Source organism: Desmodus rotundus, chromosome 3 (genome assembly GCF_022682495.2).
Source record: "Desmodus rotundus isolate HL8 chromosome 3, HLdesRot8A.1, whole genome shotgun sequence".
Taxonomy (NCBI): domain Eukaryota; kingdom Metazoa; phylum Chordata; class Mammalia; order Chiroptera; family Phyllostomidae; genus Desmodus; species Desmodus rotundus.
In genome coordinates this window covers 84,326,916-84,347,654 of record NC_071389.1, presented here as the reverse complement: position 1 = coordinate 84,347,654, position 20,739 = coordinate 84,326,916, and the positions used below count along the sequence as shown (strand labels likewise).

Here is a 20,739-nt window from a genome sequence, read left to right as displayed (position 1 = left end):
TTCTCTTCAGATTTTATTTGGGTTCTCTCTCTCTCTCTCTCTCTCTCTCTCTCTCTCTCTCTCTCACTCTCACTCTGATGAGTCTGGTCAAAGGTTTATCATTTCAACCAACTTGCTCTTGGTTTCATTTGTCTTTTGTAATTTTTTAGACTCTGTCTTGTTTATTTCTGCTCTGATTTTTATTATATCTTGCCTTCTACTCACTTTGGGCTTTCTTGGTTCTTTTTCTAGTTACTTTAGGTGTAAAGTTAGAGTGTTTATTTGATATTTTTCTTGAGGTAGACCTGTATTGCTACGAATTTCTCTCTTAGGACTGCTATTGCTGTGTCCCATCAATTTTGTGTCAGTGTGTTTTCATTTTCACATCTCAAGGGATCTTTGATTTCTTCCTTGATCTCATTCTTAACCCATTCATTGTTTAGTAGCATGTTATTTAGCCTCTATGTGTTTCTGTGTGTTTTATTTTCATTTTTTCTTGTAATTGATTTCTAGTTTCATACCATTGTGGTTGGAGAAGAGGATGCTTGAAATGATTTCAATTTTCTTAAATTTATTAAGACACAGTTTGTGTTCTAACATGTAGTCAATCCTAGAAAATATTCCATGTGCACTTGAAAAGAATGTATATTCTGCTGCTTTGGGATGGAATGCTCTAAAGATATCAATTAGATCCATCTGATCTAGTGTGTCACTGAAGACTGCCATTTCCTTGTTGATTTTCTGTCTGGAAGATCTATTCATTGATGACAATGGGACATTAAAGTCTCCTGTTCTGACTGTATTACTGCCTATATTTCTTTTTAAGTTTGTCAATATTTGTTTTATATGTTTAGGTGCTCTAATGTTGGATGCATAAATGTCTATGAAATGTCCTTCTTTGTCTTCTATTATAGCATGTGTTTTAGAGGGGTTTTTTTTCTGATATAAATATTGCTACCCTAGCTTTTTTCCCTTGCCATTTGAATTAAATATCTTTTTCATCCCTTTACTTTCAGCATGTGTGTCTTTCAATTTGGAGTGGGTCTTATGTAGACAGCATATGTATGGATCTTATTTTCTTATCCATTCAGCCACCCTATATCTTTTGATCCATTTACATTTAAAGTGATTATTGATCACTTTATATACATATAAAGTGATTGATATATACCATATTTATTGCCAATGTATTATTCATATTTATGTTCTTTTTTCTCCTTCATTTTCTTAAAGAAGTCAGTTCCCTTAACATTTGTTGTAACACTGGCTTGGTGGTCATGAACTCCTTTAGTTTTTCTCTGTTTGGGAATCTCTTTATTTCTCCTTCAATTTTGAATAATGGTCTTGCTGGGTAGCATAGTTCTTGATTTTTATTACTTTGAATATTTGATGCCTATCCCTTCTGGTGTGCAAACTTTTTGTCAAAAAATCAGCTGACAGTTTTAAGGGAGCTTCCTTGTAGGGAACTGTATTTCTCTTGCTGCTTTTAATATTCTCTTTCTGTTTTTAATCTTTGCCATTTTAATTATAATGTGTCTGGGTGGGGGCCTCTTTGGGTTCATCTTGCTTGGTATGTCTGCATTTCCTGGACTTGTGTGTCTTTTTCCTTTACCAGGTTAGGGAAGTTTTCTTCATTATTTCTTCAAATAGGTTCTCATTCTCTTGTCCCTTCTCTTTTCTTTCTGGCACTTCTATATTGTGAATGTTGCTACTCTTGATGTTGTCCCTGAGGTCCCTTAAGCAATCCTCATTTTTTAAAATTCTTTCTTCTGCTATCTTCTCTTCTAAATTGCTGCTTTAATCCTCTGCTTTATCTAATCATCTCTTGACTCCTTTTTTAGTTATTGTATTCCACACTTCTGATTGGTTCTTTTTTATCCTTGCTATCTTTTTATTGAATTTCTTACTAAGTTCCTTGAGTATTTTTATAACTAGTGTTTGCACTCTATATCTGATAGATTTTTTTCCCTCCATTTCATTTAGTTCTTTTTCTGGAGTTCTCTCCAGTTTTTTCATTTGGAACAGTTTATTTATTTTTTGTATTTTTATTTTGACTGCCTCTTTGTGTTTGTTTCTACATATTAGACATATCTTCTGTGTCTCTCAGTATTGGCAGTGTAACCTTACGTAGTAGGTGTCCTCTGGGAAACAGTGGCAGAGTCTCCTGGATCACCTGAGCTGGGTGCTCCAGGGGTATCCCTCATGTGGGTTGTGTGTACCCTCCTGAGCCTTGATTGCTGTTGGCATGTCATGAGTGAGGTTTACTCTCAGGATGACTGGCTATGAGTATTGCTACAACCACAGCGTAGCAACTGCTGTGTAAGGACTGACTCCATGGAGCAGGATTTACACCAGTTGGCTCTGATGCCTGTCAGGACCATCCTTTAGATATGCCACTTGTGAGGATAATTAAGTAGTACTCTCTTATGGTCTGAAGTCAGCCACTGGGTGTGTTGGTTCTGGGACCTCTTGAGAGGTGCATAAAGTGGCACCTCTTTCTATCCCTTGCTCTAAAGCCACACAATTCAATCACTCCCAGTATGTCTCTCTCACCCCTTGAGCTGATGTTCCTCTGCTGGAACCCAAAGTGAACACCTGTGGAGTGAGTGAGTGTCTGTAGAGGGTTCTTTTAGAGGACAACACCTGAGTTTCCAGCAGTCTTCCATCCCATCTAGATGGACAAATTCCGGCTGTTTTCACAGCCAGAATTTGTGTGGGCTCTTATCTCTGGCACTGGTGATCCAAACTGGGGAGCTTGGTGTGGGACTGGGACCCCTTGCTCCTCAGGGGGGACATTTAAAGCTGAGCTATATTTCCCAATTTTCAACCACCACATGTGTGTGTACAGCCAACCTGTTTTGGATCTCCACCCCTCCTACCAGTCTTGATGTGAGTTCTTCTTTATATCCTTAGTTATAGGACTTCTGTCCAGCTAGTTTTAAGATGGACCTTTAGGTTGACTGTTCTGTAACTTAGTTGTAATTTTCATGTGGTCATTGGAGGAGGTGAGCACAGTGTTTACCTACTCCACCATCCCAACCAGACTCTCAGGTAAACCTTTGAACCAGCTTGCAGAGTCCTAAAAATTCTGAGTGTAATTTTGGTTGGGTTTACATTGATTGTACAGACTAATTTGGGTAGAAGTATATATTTACAACTTTAAATCTTCACATCCAATTAGAACTTTTTGAGTGCTTTCATTTATTCAAGTTTTCTTTTATACATTTGTGCAAACTTTATTTTTATTATAAAAAACTTCATCCCCACCAACAATGCAGTAGGGTTCCTTTTTCTCCACATCCTCTCCAACACTTGTTTGTTGATTTGTTTATGATGGCCATTATGACCAGTATGAAGTGGTATATCATTGTGGTTTTAATTTGCATCTCTCTGATGGCTAGTGATGCTGAGGATCTTTTCTTATGCCTCTGGACCCTCTGTACGTCCTCCTTGGAGAAGTGTCTGTTCAAGTTTTTGCCTATTTTTTAATTGGGTTGTTTGTCTTCCTGGAGTGGAGTCGTGTGAGTTCTTTGTATATTTTGGTGGGAGGGGATAATGATGGAAAGGGTTTTCAGGAACTACTATGTGGGACACATGGAAAAAACTGGGGGGGAAAGATGGAAGCAAGGAGGGGAGGTGGGTGTGGGTGGGGTGGGTGGGAGACTGGTTGGGGGAAAATGCAAACAACTGTAATTGAATGACAATAAAATAATTACTGTTTTAAAATTTCAAACAAACTCAAAAGTACAACAAATAGTACAATGAGTACCTATTTATAGATCTCCCAGATTTAAGTTGTCAAGCTTTAGTCACATTTTGAAAAATTTATCCTTTTTGTCATTATTTTTAGTCTTAGCATTTTCAAGCAAATTTCAATCATCATATTATTATATACCTATACATGTCAGCATGCATCTCTTAAAAATAGATAGATATAAGCATATGTGTATATGTGTACATATATATGTACATTATATATGTATGTATATATGTTTGTGTGTATATAAAATCAACAAGAATTCTCTTGTATTATTTAATAACCAGTCCTTATTCAAATTTCTCCATATTTCTAAAAAATGTATTTTTACACTTTGTTTGAATAAATGTCTATCAATAAAATTTGGTTGATATATCTCTAAAACTCTTTACTCTAGAGCAATCCTTTTCATCTGTGTTTTTCTTGCCATAAACTTGATGCTAAAACTGAGTCATTTGGCATGTAGAACTTTATAAATTCTCAGTTTTTCTGACTCCCATCTCCTGATGTCATGTAATGTTTGCGTAATCCCTCTATTTCCTGTTAGGCAGTTAGTTTCATCTAGAGACTAAATCAGATTCATCTTTAAGTAAATCATTTTTTTTGCAGGGTTGGAGGGTACAAGAGGGTGGGGGAAAGGAGAGGAAGATTACTTCATAAATCATGATATATGTTTCCTAGGGCATTCATCTTATCAGGAAATAGATAATGTATAGTTGTTCCTCTTTTTGATGTTTAGTTTTATCAATAGGATTAGATTCTATCAGTTTCATCCATCCATTGTGAAATTCCCTACTAGTCATTTACTAAATTTTAGTCTATATCCATTATTTCATTAGTGATTGCCAAATGGTGTTATTCTAATCTGCCATTCCTTCTTCATTTATTACAGCAGTTATTTTGTTGCCTTGAGGTTGTATTTGTATGAGTTTAGATACATGTCTCTTTCCTTATTTCTAAATTTTCAAAATAATGAGTTGGCTCCTAGATCCCTACAAAGGTGACCAATAAACATTTAAAATCATTATGAATTTGTAATTATTGAAATATTTGTTCTGATCTTTTTCAGTGACTATTATTTTTGATATTTGAATGATCCCATTTTTGCCAGTGGAATCCCCATCAAGCTGGATTCTAATTCCTTTGTCATGTCCCCTAGAGTCTTTAATAACTTCCTTGTTTTCTTGTAGGAAGGGTATTTTAGTCTAGTTTTGTACATTTCCTGACACAGACCTCTGTGAATCATTTTTCCTAAGGAACCCAGGCACCTGTTAGAGGGAAGAGGCAAGGAGGAAGAATGTTACTTAAAGGATATAACTCAGGCTCAGGGCAGTTGTTGCTACTATGTTGGTTGTTTTTTCTAGTTCTTTTTGGTGGACAGAACTAGAAAATGTGATTTTTAAAGAGAAAATGCATCATGAGGTATTACTGATATTTTCAGTGTAAATTAACTATTTTGCTTGATATTTTTATCATAATGGAATTAAGTTTATGATCATTACAATATACTCTGATTGAAACATTTAACAGTATTTCAAGAACTATTAGAAATAGGAAATCTCTTAAGCAAACCTCCAAATATCTACTTGTAAGCCACAGAGATAAGCATAACCAAATGGAAAGAGATAAGTGGGAAGAGATAACCAGTCTCTCCCTTCATATATTTTGTTGTTGTTGTACATTCCCAAAACAGTAGTTAGAATGCCCATCTCCCACACTTAAGGTAATCATACTCCCCAGTGGGTGAACAAAGTAAAGAGCAGCAATCTAGAGTCCAGCTGAGGAAACCGCTTTGGAGCCTGGGGAGGTCTTCGCATTTCGGAGCAATGTGTCTTCAAGCTGCATCATCATTTTAGCAGAAGAAAACATAATTCAATTTTGGTGAAATTAGATTCATCTCCTGACAGGATTATTAACTGCATTCAGTGAATTTCACATTCTTCTTTTGTTAACCACGAAGAAGTGAATGGGAGTTCGAAGGTCAATGTGATTCCAGCTTCAGCTGCAGATGGAAAGGTGGTGTACCAGCACAGAAACACCAATATTCTCATTTACAAAGCCAACAGTGGCTTTAACTTTGCAACTGAAATACAGACTAACTACACCACAACCTCTTCAAATGGCAAAAGTACAAAAAAAGTGTTACAAGATATTTCAGAAACAGTGTATAGTCTAAGTGCATAGTATATAAAAACATTGAAAAATATCTTGCTAGGAGTTCAGTGGGAAAAAATTATTACCAAAGCTAAATACTTTTATTTTATACAAAGTACACTCAAAAATAGATTTATGGGACTGATTTCTGGCTAGAAATATCGAAGAATCTATTAGTCTAGAAACAAATACCTTAACTGACATCAGTGGATAGAAAAGAAACAAGGAAGCTGCCTACCCCAAAAGTACTTACTCATTAAGATTTTTGTAGTATGACTATGCTAACATATTTTCCTTAGTTGCAGAATGTGGTGAGCATGGAATTAATCATTGCTATTTTCCAATGAAAAAAGAAAAGAAAAAAACAAAACAAATTAAGGCTGATACAAACGTGTCAATTTACAGTTTCAAGATTATTTTTTCTTTTTTTTTTCTTGGTGTTCAGTTACAGTTGTCCTGTCCTTTTCCCTGTTACTCTGTATTTACACAATAGTCTCCAGACAGCATTTTCAGACAAAAGTTCTTTTAATTTATCTTGATATGTTGTAAGTAAATAAATTACACTAAGCAGTTAATGTCTTATTTATTGTTTGTTCATTTGTTCAATAAATTTTTCTTACTCTTGACTGGAAGAGAAAAAGAAAAGAGCACACATGTAAGATGAGAGGTGCAAGTGCAGATAATTCACAGAAACTGTGGCGGCTGGGGAGCATCAGCACTACACTCGTATGAACCTCATGCCATGTGATGCTCTCCAAAGAAAAGAGTCAATCTTTTTGGAGCCATTTAACAAAGATTTTAAAGAAAAACTTCCCATTATAATCAAATCCTTTAACACTTTCATTCTTATTTAAAATCAGTCCAGTTATCAGTCTGCAGCTGCAGTACTACCTATATCATGCATGCAAGTCATTAAAAAAGAAAATTGCAAGAATGCCTTTCCCCTTCAGATTAAAAAAATTCTTTAATAAAAGTGTGGAAAAGTAGTAGTAAATATAGAATGATTTGTAAAGGGATGTTTTGTAACAAATGTCTTAAATTTAGTGTACAAGGTTTAAATTTTTATTTCTTTAATTTTGTTTATGCATTTCTTCTCTTATCCTGCAAATTTTAGTCTCTAATGTCATCAAGGTAATTGCTTATGTTAAAACTATGGTACGTTTACATAATGGAATTCTATGCAGCAGAGAGAAAGAAGGAGCTTATACCCTTTGCAACAGCATGGATGGAACTGGAGAGCATTATGCTAAGTGAAATAAGCCAGGCGGTGAGGGACAAATACCATATGATCTCACCTTTAACTGAAACCTAATCCCCTGAGATAAGAGCTTTGTTAATTTTGGTTTATCTCTACATTTTAAAATATAAGCACATATGTGCATGTATATATCATATTTTGCCATGTATGTTGTGCACACAGGTCTTTGGCCCAAACTTTCAGGGAAAAAAAATCTTTTGTTTTAATTTTTAATTCAATTTTTAATTTATTTATATTTAGAAACAAAACTGATTATCGTATTCCAGGGTATTATTTTGCAAAAGGATATTGTTATTGCTTTCTAGAGTTTCACTTTTAATGCATAAGCATAAGTAAAATAATTAAAAACATTTATATAGATATGGAATTAGTACTACCCGTGTATAATGCGCAACCTTATTTTTCCCTCAAAAATTTGGGCAAAAATGTGTGCATTATACACAGCAAAATACAGTAAATGTGTATCACTACCTATGTACCTCCCTTCTTTCTTAGGTAAAAGGTAATGAACTGCCCTGGCTGGTGTGACTCAGTGGATTGAGTGCTGGCCTGTAAACCAAAGGGATGCTGGTTCTACCATGTATGGCTGGGTTGCAGCCCAGGTCCCCAGTAGGGGGCGTGGGAGAGGCAACCACACATTGATGTTTCTCTCCCTCTCTTTCTCCCTCCCTTCCCCTCTCTAAAAATAAATAAATAAAATCTTTTTTAAAAAAGTAGTAAACTATACACATATTTGTGTACCTCACTTTTTTCTCAATCAAACAACAGATTCTGGATATCCTTAGACAGCAATGCATAAAGATCTTCTCAATGCCTTTACTCAGCTGCATACTACTCCATTATATGGATATGCATACATCATTCAACCAGTACCGTTAACAATATTTGGGTTGTATGCAGTATTTTGCTATTACAAATACTGCTTAGATTGTGTGTGTGTGTGTGTGTGTGTGTGATTTTGTGTATTTGGGACAGATCTCTAGAAGTAATTTTTCTAAGCCTAAGTACAGATGCAGATGTAATTTTGCTAGACACCACTGATTTCCCTTTCACTGGTGTATAATAATTTGCATTGCTACAACTCATATATAAAAGTATCTTTTTCTCCACAGTGTTCCAATAGAGTATGCTGTCAAATTTTTGCCAATCTAAAAAAAAGATACATAGTATTTCAGTTGGAGTTTTAATGTTTCCCATTTTCTTTGAGCAAATTTAAGAATATCTTTGTGTGTTTAAGAAAAAATTAAATTTTAAATCACACACTTAATATTTTTCTATCAATGCCTAAAAATAATTAATATATGTAATCTCCTTCAGAACATGACAGGAACCTTTGCAAACATTTACTTACCTTGTCCACTCAACCATTAGCACTTACTATGTTTAAATCATCAGGAATCTTAGTTTGATGTTGTTAATATTTTCTATAATTCCTCAATACTTTTTTATCAGTGTTTATAAGACTTTAGTATTTGCATTTTTCTCATTCAGTACTCTGATTAACCTTTATAAAGATGTGCAAGTTATAAAATTTGAGTCCTTTCATGTCCAAATATGTTTGTTGGTTGGCTTTCATTTGAATGACAATTTTGCTGTGGGAGTAGAATTCCAGATGCAAAATCACTTATTTCTTTGGATGTTCATGATATTACTTGCCTGCTTTTTAGCATCCAATAACACCTATGAAAAGTCTGCTGACAAAAAAGAAAGTCTTATCTCTGAAAATATGGTTTTAATCTATTTTTATTCTTTTATAGATATCTTTAACTTGACTTTAAAGTTTTTGCTTTTTCTTAGATGTTTTGACATTGAAACAGTTTGCATCTAGGTGTGGATCTTATCTTCATTTATCAAGTTTAATACACTATGATTCTTTTCAGTTTTGACAATATAAGTCTTTTTTTAGAGCTGAGAATATTTTTCTCTTATATTTTTGACTATTTTCTTTCTTTTATTTTTCCATATGATCTTATAATAAAATGCCTTTTAAGCAGATGTTGAACTCTCTAGATATCTTCCAGACTTCTTACCATACTTTCCTATTTTATGTATATTTTTTTATTCTAGGAATTCTTCAATTTTTCTGGAAAGTCTCATGGCTTTCTTTCTTGATCCTCAACCCTAATTTAGTATATGTAATTTTCTGTAATTTCAAGGGATCTGCAGTAATAATGGAGCTAGATGAATGTATCAGTTATCTTCACAAAATGATCTTGATTTTTAATTACTTTTACATAATTACGTTTATTTTGTACATGATTTTTTGTTTCACATTTAAACCACGTGCCACCTGTGTAGTTTCAGCATCATTAAATATTTTTTCAAAGTATATTTTAATGGCTTGTACTATTCTGTTTTGTGGACAAATAATTTATTTGGGAACATTTCAGATTTTCTTCTCCAGTTTTTCACTATTACAAGTAGTGCTATGATGAATAAACTCTACACATACATCTTTTTATGCATTATTTGTATGGGTTAGATAGATTCATTACTCTGAATCAAAGATCACATATATTTTCAAGATTAGATTTAAAAAATAAGAGAAGAAAACAAAAATACATATTGTAATTATTACAATCCTAATAGTAGATTGGCAATTCATCACACATTAACTGGTATTGAGTATTATAAGTTTAAATGCATAAACAAATTTACATATATATTCAAATATATTTTTTTCTTTTAAAACCTTCACAGTCTTTTGAATACTACTTAGTTAAAATTGTTTTTATGTATGCATGGTCACATTTCCTTTTCTGTGAAATGTTTTTCCCTTTGCTGACTTTCTTTTAAACACTTTATGATTTTTTAATGAGTTTTGTATTTGCATCTTTCTCAATCAGCACATTTATCAATTTATTGGAACTTTTTACATATAAAGGAAGTTTACTAACACTTTCTGTTTCTATAAATGTTTCCCTGGTTTATTATATGCTTTAAATTTTACCGTATTTGAAAAGCAAGTTTTATATTTATATTAAATAAAATGCATTAATCACTTTTTCCTTTTGATTTTTTCTGTTATTTTTGTTTAGCTAAAACTTTCTCATCTAGAGGGCAAATAAATATTCACTTTTATTTTATTCTAGATTTCTTATGCTTTCCATTTTTAAATCCACATTTAAATTAATTTTCAGTTTATTTTGATGTACAGAAAATTTACTTTTCCCCAACCAGTGTTTTTTTTTTATAGTCCTCAGTACTATTTCTCACATTTATATAATCTCTATTTTATTCAATATATGCATAGCAAAAATCTCCAACAGCTTTTGATGTAGTGAGAACAATAGTAAAGGGCTTTTCTCTTTTGCTTTTCTTTTCTTTTTTTTTTTTTTTTTGCTTTCAATTTTTTTTTTTTTATTGTTATTCAATTACAGTTGTATGCCTTTTCTCCCCATCCCTCCACCCCACCCCAGGTGAACCTACCTCCCTCCCCCCTCTCCACCCTCCCCCTTGGTTTTGTCCATGTGTCCTTTATAGTAGTTCCTGTAATCCCCTCTACCCACTGTCCCCGCCCCCACCCCCCACCCCCGCCCTGGCTATTGTTAGATTGTTCTTAACTTCAATGTCTCTGGTTATATTTTGTTTGCTTTTTTCTTCTATTGCTTATGTTCCTGTTAAAGGTGAGATCATATGGTATTTGTCCCTCACTTCCTGGCTTATTTCACTTAGCATAATGCTCTCCAGTTTCATCCATGCTGTTGCAAAGGGTATAAGCTCCTTCTTTCTCTCTGCTGCATAGAATTCCATTGTGTAAATATACCATAGTTTTTGGATCCACTCGTTTGCTGATGGGCACTTTGGTTGCTTCCAGTATTTGGCTATTGTAAATTGTGCTGCTATGAACATTGGGGTGCACAGATTCTTTTGGATTGGTGTTTCAGTGTTCTTAGGGTATAATCCCAGCAGCGGAATTACTGGGTCAAAGGGCAGTTCCATTTTTAGTTTTCTGAGGAAATTCCATATTGTTTTCCACAGTGGCCTCACCAGTCTGCATTCCCACCAACAGTGCACGAGGGTTCCCTTTTCTCCACATCCTCTCCAACATTTGTTTGTGGATTTGTTTATGTTGGCCATTCTGACTGGTGTGAGATGATACCTCATTGTGGTTTTGATTTGCATCTCTCTGATGGCTAGTGATGCTGAGCATCTTTTCATATGTCTCTGGGCCCTCTCTATGTCTTCTTTGGAGAAGTGTCTGTTCAAGTCCTTTGCCCATTTTTTAATTGGGTTGTTTGTCTTCCTGGAGTGGAGTCGTGTGAGTTCTGTATATATTTTGGAGATCAGGCCCTTGTCTGAGGTATCATTGGCAAATATGTTTTCCCATACTGTTGGTTCTCTTCCAACCAGTGTTTTTAGCTGAATTTAATGAATACCATAGTCACTTCCTTTGATTTGCAATACTTTCTTTATTATATGTTAATTTTACAGGTAGAGCTATATATATTATAACATCTATTTCTAGGCTATTCATTTTGACTCATCTCTTTTTTAGATGAAATACTTATAATACCTCTAAAACTCAATCTAACATCTAATCTCTTATAGGACAAGCCCATATACATCTTATATACACTTAGGTTTAAAACATTCCTAAATGGCTCTTCTAGAACTCAGTGGTCATAAGAGGAAATTTCTATCTCAAAAACAGACACTTGGAACCCAAGTGGCTAAAATGTTTATTATTACAATAGTCACAACAGTTAAACCACTATTAAAACAATAAAAAGAAAAGTAATTTTTTTTTTTCAGGAAGTTTGAAGCATCTGGTGAGTGCCATATATGTGCAAACGATTAATGCATTTTCACTTACACTCTCACATTTTTTTCTTTTAAAAGTCTTCTTTCATGCTTTTACCCAGAAATATTGGCCTCAAACTTGGTTGTCACTTCTTCATGTGTTATCCACTTGGAATGAAGCTGTCAGTTCCATGTAGAGTCATAGGCCCATAAAGAGATCTCTGGTGAAACCACGGCCTTGGGCCCCTGGAACCTGGCAAGGCCAGCAGCTTGAGTCATCAAAGCTCATACCTGAAGGGCTAAGGAAAGGTTGCTGCACACTTGCCATGTAACTCTGAATTTTTTTAGAAAGATAAAATGACCCCTGGAGGAATAAACTATTGCTACATGCTACAATAGAAATGAATCTCAAAATAATTAGCCTGAGTAAAAGAAGTAAGACACCCCCCAAAAAGTACATACTGTATGATTCTATTAACATAAATTTCTAGAAAATGCAAAATAACTTACAGTGGCAAACAGCAGATTAATGATTCCCTGGTGGAACTGAGGGGATCAGAGGCTCAGGTAGGAGGAATTACAAAGGGGCACAAGAAACGTTCAGTGTGATGGATATTTTGATTTTGATTGTGAAATTGTGTACTATAAATGTATACAGTTTATTAGACATTGGTATATATATATGTGTGTGTGTGCGTGTGTGTATTTACAGTTGCATGAAACCAGGCAAATTGTAGGCAAGAGGCAGAGACCAGAATGAGGAAGACACAAAAGTATTGGAGACCGGGCAAGACCAAGGAGTCTCCAAAGGATTCCATCAAAGCTATATAGAGCCCAGAATGGGGATGGAAGCTGGTAGCACTGAGGAGTACTTTGCAAACCTTAATTTGTATGTAAATCCCCTGTGGTTCTTGTTAACACACAGATTTTGATTTAGTAGGTCTGAGCTGGGGACTGGGCTTCTGCATTTCTCACAAGCTTCCCGGTGGTGCTGGGCTGTCAACCAGTCTTCGAGTAGCAAGGGGCTAGCTAGAGCATTTATTGTCAACTTTGGTTCTATATCAGAATCACTGGAGAGCTTAAAATAAGTAAATAAATATTTTTTAAAGCCTCAATGCCTGGGTCTCACCCACACCCCCAAATATTCTGATTTATCAATCTTGAGTTCAGTCCAGGAATCAGGAGTTTTTAAATACCTGGATGATTCTAATGTGCTGCCAAGATTGATAACTACCTTCCAGAGACAGTGATAAAAGCCTTATCAGGGAATGAGGAGGAAAGAACCCTGAAAATGTGACAGGGATGGCAGGTACAACCTGAGCCAGAGAAATGTAATGACCCATGTCCCCATTGAGAACACAAACGGACCCTGTTCCAAATATGTGAATTTACCTAAGTGTAATTTGTACCCGTATGATTCTGCCTCTATTACAGATGCTTTTTGTGCTTTCACACCTGCCCTGGGAATGTTCTAGACCAATTACCAAGTAGGCAGATGGGTAGTGTGGCCTTTCTAACTTTAGAGCCACAGGGAAAAAAAGTTGTTGCAATGGAGGAAACTGACCAGAGAGGCTGGTTGGGCACCTACCTCCCAACACAGCCACAACAATTGTCTATTGAAAGGAGACAACCCCTGCCTCCCTCTTCCCATCGGTGATGACAGATGATGCTGCAGGCTTCTAATATGCCCCAGACCTGTTTTAAATATCATTTTCAATTTGGCTAGTTTTCTATTAACATTAATAGGTTGAAAATTATTTTTTGATCCAGTTACAGATTTATATCTGCCTCATAGAATTCTGACACTAGAACTACTAATACACCAGAATCCTAAAATGTTTAATGAGACATGTCTATTTAATTGTGCTGCTTGGAACTTAAAGAGCCAGAGTTTGCCAGCATTTTGTTGGCAAATGTCATTATTTACAGACTGACCTTGGCAACTGATTAGGTTCACCAATGCTAAAATTATGTATTGGGAAATGAGCTATATTTAGTGAAACAAAAGACTTTTGCTTTCATTTAGTTGATTAAATTGCAGTATAGGAACAAAACCAAACAAACTTCAAATATATGACTACAATCTGGTTTGATAATGGTCATTATGTTTCACTTATGATGCAGAGGATGCTGTGTACCTGGAAGATGATAGAGAAAGAGAAGAGTATGTCCTGAATGACATCGGGGTTATTTTTTATGGAGACGTCACTAACATCAAGACGAGAAGCTGGAGCTATGGCCAGGTGAACCATTTAAACTTTGTCACAGTCAAGGACATTTTTGCTTAATATTTTTGTCACATATATCACTGCAGGGTGCCATATGTCAATATTAGACAAGCATAATTTCCTGCTTTTCAGGATCTGAGACCCCAAGACTGAGAGCCCAGAAGTAGAGACTTAGAAAGGTAACTGCATAATTTATCAGCTGAAATCACATATCTTACGTTATTACAATGTGACAGAGATCAGAGATTCTATGGAGAACATGGCATTCTAGTGGAAGTGCTCTGGCATCTTAGTACAGTGAAGTCTCATTAACTCAGACCTTGCTCTGCAACCCGGAATGGACTGAGCTTTTCTTTTCTGTTAAGGAAAGGTGTTTTGATAATGATGCAAAGGATACAGCAAGCTGTGTACCCAACTCAAAGAAATAACTTTTTAAAGTGTTAGTATAAAATACTGCTGATTGGAAAAGAATGTTACCATTTCATCAAAGGGGGGCCCACTGTGCTTTTACCTAAAGATACTTTATTTGTCAGCTGCAACCTGAAGTTACTGTCTGGATATAAAATATCTTAAAAGGATTTTATTTAAGACATTGAATAATTCAAACTATTTCAGTTTGGTGTCTTTAACAATTGAGCAAATGGATGCTATTTGCCAAATTTCCATAAATAAATACATAAATAAATGCCCCTCTTCAGAAGCAGTTCTTTCTTAGCTGCATGAGAGGGGATGGATGTGTCTTTCTCAAAGTTTTGGCTGAGAAGATTGGAAGTTCTCATGCTGTTCTGGTGCCCAGGTTGGAAAGTTCACAGAGTATGGCCTCCCCAGGTTGCATGATACTTTCTTGGCTTCTTCATGCCTTGTTCTGACTTCCACAGGGGCTCTCCCTTCATCCCTCATCCCTGCTCCAGCCTGACCCATGGCACCTGTATCACCACTAACTTGTGTCCACCTGGCTTTGTCTCCTGCTCCTTCCCCTTGACTCCTGAGAGTCACATGCCCAGGGCTCAAGCTTGCCACCTACATTTCTGACATCCCATCAAGCTAATGGCCTATGTCCTCTTCCCTCGTCTTGTACCCCTGCTTGGCTCCCTGGTTGTAAGCTCTCCCCTTCCCAAGTGACATATAACCCTAGACTATTGCCTACTGTCTGGTACTCTTGCTCTGGGTCCCTGACTCCTAACCTCTAGGTGTGATTCTCTTAATGTTCCCAATGTGACAATCTATAGAGAGCTAATCAGGAAAAAGTCTCCAAGGTGTGTAGCAAAGAGGACTGGAAAGGGGTCCTCCTTAGCCAGAATGCCTTTGATAGTTCCCCTTGAACACAGGCACTTTCTGTCTCTATTGTCATTCAGAGTCCATTAATTTAGGTCCTTAAACATTAAGAACCAAGTAACCAGTGGTGTGCAGTGATGCAGAGAAACAACTAGTTCTATGACTATTCTTTTACCTCTCCAGCAATCTGGTATCATGTCCCATAGACACAGCTGAAAGGTGTTACTTAAGAAGAACCAGAATAATGAGCTCTTTATACACCCGAAGAAATAGTGCCATTACCCGTTATTGCTTCCATCGCATCTGTTTAGAGTACAGGTAGAGCTGGTATTCTCACTAGATTTAGTAAAGAATTACATGGTAATTAGCCAGTAAGATTGTGGTTTCTGTCACAAGTACTTGTGTGGATAATTGCAAGATTTCTGTATTCAGAAAAATCTCCTGTACAGTGAGGTATAGTATAGGTGAACCCTTCCCATTTTGTCATTTTATTACTACTTTATCTTCATTCCTTTTTTAGAAAATACTGGTGTTGCAAATGGCTAGCTGTTCTCACTAAAAAAATTGAACTACTACTAGGTTGCTCCCTTGATAATATAATCTACTTTGTCCTGCCCTCTCTTTGACCCTGGGTCCACCTTGTCTCAGAAGCAGGAAAACCTTAGACAGACATTAGCTGCACGAGGTCTCCTTCTATTTCCTGTGCAAGGAATACAGGCTTGCTGTACCTTCCTGTGATATACCTGTGAGCCATTTATTTTCTGCACACACAAGGACTCATGTGACTTCTGAGGTCTCGAGCGTTTGGCCAGACTTTGGTACATCGTTGATTCCTTTGCCTTGGGCACTGGAGCCAATGCGTTGGAGAGACCCTCTAAATTAACTTGTACAATTTTCTGAAGAACTTCAAGTCAGTTCATGATCCTTAAAAATTGTACATTGATTCTCTAATAGTTCTACTTCTATTTCTAGCTTGCTTTTAAGTTCTTATTTATTTTACTGAGAAATAAAGGAGGATGTCTCCTTTATTCCCCCCTAGTATGAAATACTCAGTATGAAAGATTATGAGCAATTACTGTATAGAAAATACACATTAGGTTGTGGTTTCATTTTATTTTTTTTGCCAGAGAGTATCTTGCTTGTAGATTGGACATTAAGTAGTTTCTCTATTTTTTTTTCCAAATAGTTTGAGGACGGCATCCTGGATGCTTGCCTGTATATGATGGACAGAGCACAGATGGACCTTTCAGGCCGAGGGAATCCCATCAAAGTCAGCCGTGTTGGGTCTGCGATGGTAAGCAACAAATCCTGAGTGCTAAAATCAAGTCCATGTAATTTGCCTCAGTATAGATGCCAGTTCATTAAGAGCTATTGAAATGGTGACTTAAACTTTGTAATAGTATGCAATTCTCTGAACTTGATATGTGCTATAAAACAAAATTCTTATCTCAGTACTGTATATTTCTTTGGCTTCAGACAAATGGTTATAGGTGACACAGTACTATAGACTACTTGTTTTTAAGAATCTCTTGCCTAGGAACTAAGGAGTGACCATGACAAAATATCAGTTACCATAATCAATCAAACAAACAAACATCAAGGGGGACCAAAAAAATATACAAGACACAGTTTTCTCCATTTTCACACCCACAGTAACAGTAAAAAATAAATGACTCTCTCTCATCCTAGCTTCTTTGACACTAGTACCTCACCATAGGGCTTTATCGTTTGTAAAAAGAGTTTTGATTCTTCATAATAATCACATAAGTAAGGTGGTTATTACTCATGCCATTTCACAAGTTAGGAAGAAACTGTGATGACAGGTTGTCAGTGACAAAGCTCCCCCTAGAACCCAGGCCCGCTGACCCCAAATCTAGACATTTCTCCCTTCCCCACTGCCCTGGGTAAGAGATCCTAAAGTGTCTTTGACAATGCAGACATCTTGCAGTAGAACAGCTTCCTGGGAGAGGAAACAGAATTCCCATGAGTGGGAAGGTTGGGTGTCAGGTGTGGGGGTGAATTAAATGTGATGCCCAGCTCTTATGTGGTCCTGGACCACGCTGACAGACGCAGCACATAGATCCCGTCCTTGGTGCACAGGAGCCAGTTAAAGCTGACTCATGAGCAGAATACTTCTAAAGACACATCAAGCTAGGTGCTATCTTACTCCATAAAAGGCTGAGCAAAACAAACAAAAAAATTCTTTAACAATTTCTTTAAGTTTTCTTAAAAATATAACCTGTCTTTGGAAGAATTTTGAGGTTGGTTTGAAATAAATAAAATCAATATTGTCCAATCAATCAATATTAGACTGAGAATGTTATGAAATATAATTTCTGGTTAGCTCTTAACAAGGATTGTTTTTATTTATTTTTTGTCTATAACCTATTTTTTATTCTTATTCAAGTATGGTTGTCTCCATTTTCCCCCCAACGTTGTGCCCCACCCCACCACCCCCATCTCCCACCCTCAATCTTACACCCCTTTGGCTTTGAATGTAAACTAACAACAGAAAACAAAACTGCCTTTTTTGTTTTTATTTTATTAATAACTAAGCTACATATGAATTTATGAAATAGTGTCACTTAAGCAGAGAAGGTAAAATCTAACCTCTAAAGGCAGTTTTGTTTTCTGTTGTTAGTTTACTTTGCATATGAAAAGACAATGAATTCTAAAGAATTTAGGAATTTATTTACAATAACTATTTATAACACACATTAGACCTGCAGTCAATCACATTTCTTTCTGTTTCACAGACAAGATTCCCCTTTTTCTTCTCCTTTGAAGTCACCATGACAGGTTTGCAGTGAGAAGGGGTGCAATAGCTAGTAGTGGTTGCATATAAATTAATTCCTTCTCAAGCATTCTGAAATGGCACGCTCATCAGCGTAAGCTCACTCACACTTTGTGTGTATTTTCACTGGTCCAGAAGCACTGCCCACCACAAGCCGATGCGAGGGAAGCAAACATGAAGCAGCTCACCCAATACTTCCTGTTAATGGCATCTGGCCAAGTGAAAGCACATAACCTGAGTGTAAATTGCCTTGAAATTTTAGTAATCATAAAAAGCCTATGAAGTTCGAGTTTGGAAGTCTACAACAGAATCTATTCAGGGAATGGTTTCATTGGTCTGCTTTGTGCTTTGGAGGGGGAGGCCTAGTGGTGTTAGGGGCAATATCTCTCTTTTCGTCACCAGTATTGTTTACATACTCAAAGTATGTTTGATAGTTTTCAAAATCCTTTCATAACCATTATTTCCTTTAATCCATAAAAGACTTTCATGAATATTTCTAAAATCTATTCAGTTATAGTGATTTTAGAAAACAAATTCAGCCTCCAAATCGAGTAAGAAAGGTGACACTTTTTAAAAAATCATCTGTTTTCTGATCATTCAGGCAGTTCCTCTCCTGTTAACAAACCCTGGAAATCTATCATGAAATTGTTGAGTGAAGTTAAGCAAAGAATGAAAAAAAAAAGAACACACAAAAAAATCTCTCAATTAGAGCTTTGCTTCAAAATATGAGAAGATGTATTTAGAGAGCCCAGAAAGAAAATGTCCTGAAGTTGCTAGTCTCACCAGAACCAAGGCAGACGGGCCTGCGTGCATTTTCTCAGGGCGCTGGCCCCATCCACAGGAAGAACAGAGGCTGCTACAGGTTGTTTGGGAGTTTTTCTCAAACGTCTCCCCAGCCTGGTCACTGAGGCTGGAAATTCCTTTCACAGGATACAAGTTCTGGAACAGAGATACATCATGACACATAAATGTTCTAAGAAGGGTAACACACTGACTTCAGTTCATGCTGAGAAGAAAGTGATGGAGGGCAGAAATTTCCTGGGATTAATTGTTGCCAGGAAGGAGTGGGGATGAGCAGCCTGGCTCTGGCTGGGCACCTGGAAAGGGTGAAGTGGGGATGAAAGTCAGGAGCAGAAGCCTGGGGCCCCAAAGACAATTTGGCTTAAGGTGGTCACAGCAAAGTCCAGCATTGAAGATTAGCAAGGAATTTACAGGGAGTAGGTAGGCCCATGATGCTAAATGAGCACAGATAGTAACGCAGGTTGTGCAAACTTCCTGATGATGATGATGATGATGATAAGAAGAAGAAGTAGAAGATGAAGAAGAAAATGAAGAAGAAGATGAAGATGAAGAATAAGATGAAGAAGAAGACAAAGAAGAAGAAGGAGGAGGAAGGAGAAGAAGAAGAAAGAAGAAGAAAGAAAGAAAAGAAGAAGAAGAAACCTCGATTTTAAGTGCAAAATCCCCAGGTAAAAATTATTGTTGTCCAGTGTCTATGACCTTGAAGTTTTCTTTGTCCTGGGGGCTCTCTCATGCACTAGAGCATGTTTACCAGCATCCCTGTCTTCGATTAAAGATATGCCAGTAGTATCCTCCCCATCCTTCAGTGACAATCAAAAATGTCTTCAGATATTGCCCAATGCCCCCCTGGGATCAAAATCAACCCCAGTGAGGACAACAATAAACCCCTCTGTGGCTCAGTTTCCTTGCCTGTGCAATGGACATAACCCTCTCTTCTTGCCTGCACAGGGCATCTGTCTTTTGACCTCATTTGAAACCTGTTGGTTTTCATTCCTCCACTGAAGAGAAAGTGAAAGCAGCATCGATCTGGCCCACGGCATGTCAGACCTTTGGTTCTGACTCGGCCACTTTCTATGTGACCCAGGGCAAATTACTCAACCTCTCCAGGCCTCACTTCATCTTCAAAATGAGATTTTGTCCCTGAACTCAAACTGCATTTGTTATTCCCAGTGGCAGCAAAAATATCCTTTTGTTCTTTAAAATGATGCTCTTCTCTCTTCTATTTTTCCCTTTTTAAATTCAATAGCTGATTTGGTTCTTATTTTAAGTTGCTGTTACTTTACTTTGATGCAAAAATAGGAAAAGCTTATGACAATGTGAACAGCCTTGGGCTATTGGAGACACCCAGGAGAAAGAGAGTCAAAAAATTTTGTCATTTCGTTGTCTGGGGATTGGGCCTGAAATGTTATAACCTTATGTAAGCTACCTCTTATTTAGGTTCTTCTAAATACTGAGTGGTACATTTTACCAAAGCTATACTGCAGATTGATGTAAGAGAGAAAATTTTTCAAAAAGAGAAAATTATAAAAAAGAAGAAACTTGCTCAAAGTTATATTTCACCTCTAAATTACATTGCTTGGTTGCTATTTTCTTTCTGCCTCATATCTGATGTGACAGTACCCAACAGGAAAATTGTCAGGAAATGTGCCAGGAAAATTTTAGAAAGATGCTTAGTGCCATCTGAAAATTTACTTTGCTCACAGAGCATTAATAAAGCATTCCATTGTTGGCCCTGGATTACTGTGAAGAA

The 20,739-nt window shown here is 36.5% G+C and overlaps 1 protein-coding gene across 1 annotated transcript in view; it reads left to right on the top strand.

Moving 5' to 3' along the window:
• F13A1 (coagulation factor XIII A chain) overlaps positions 1 to 20,739 on the top strand; it is a 196,191-nt gene that overhangs the window by 72,436 nt on the left and 103,016 nt on the right. Inside the window, exons 5-6 of the mRNA XM_024552286.3 lie at positions 14,016 to 14,134; positions 16,581 to 16,688. Coding sequence (XP_024408054.2) covers positions 14,016 to 14,134; positions 16,581 to 16,688 — 227 coding nt within the window. The remainder of the gene's footprint in view (positions 1 to 14,015; positions 14,135 to 16,580; positions 16,689 to 20,739) is intronic.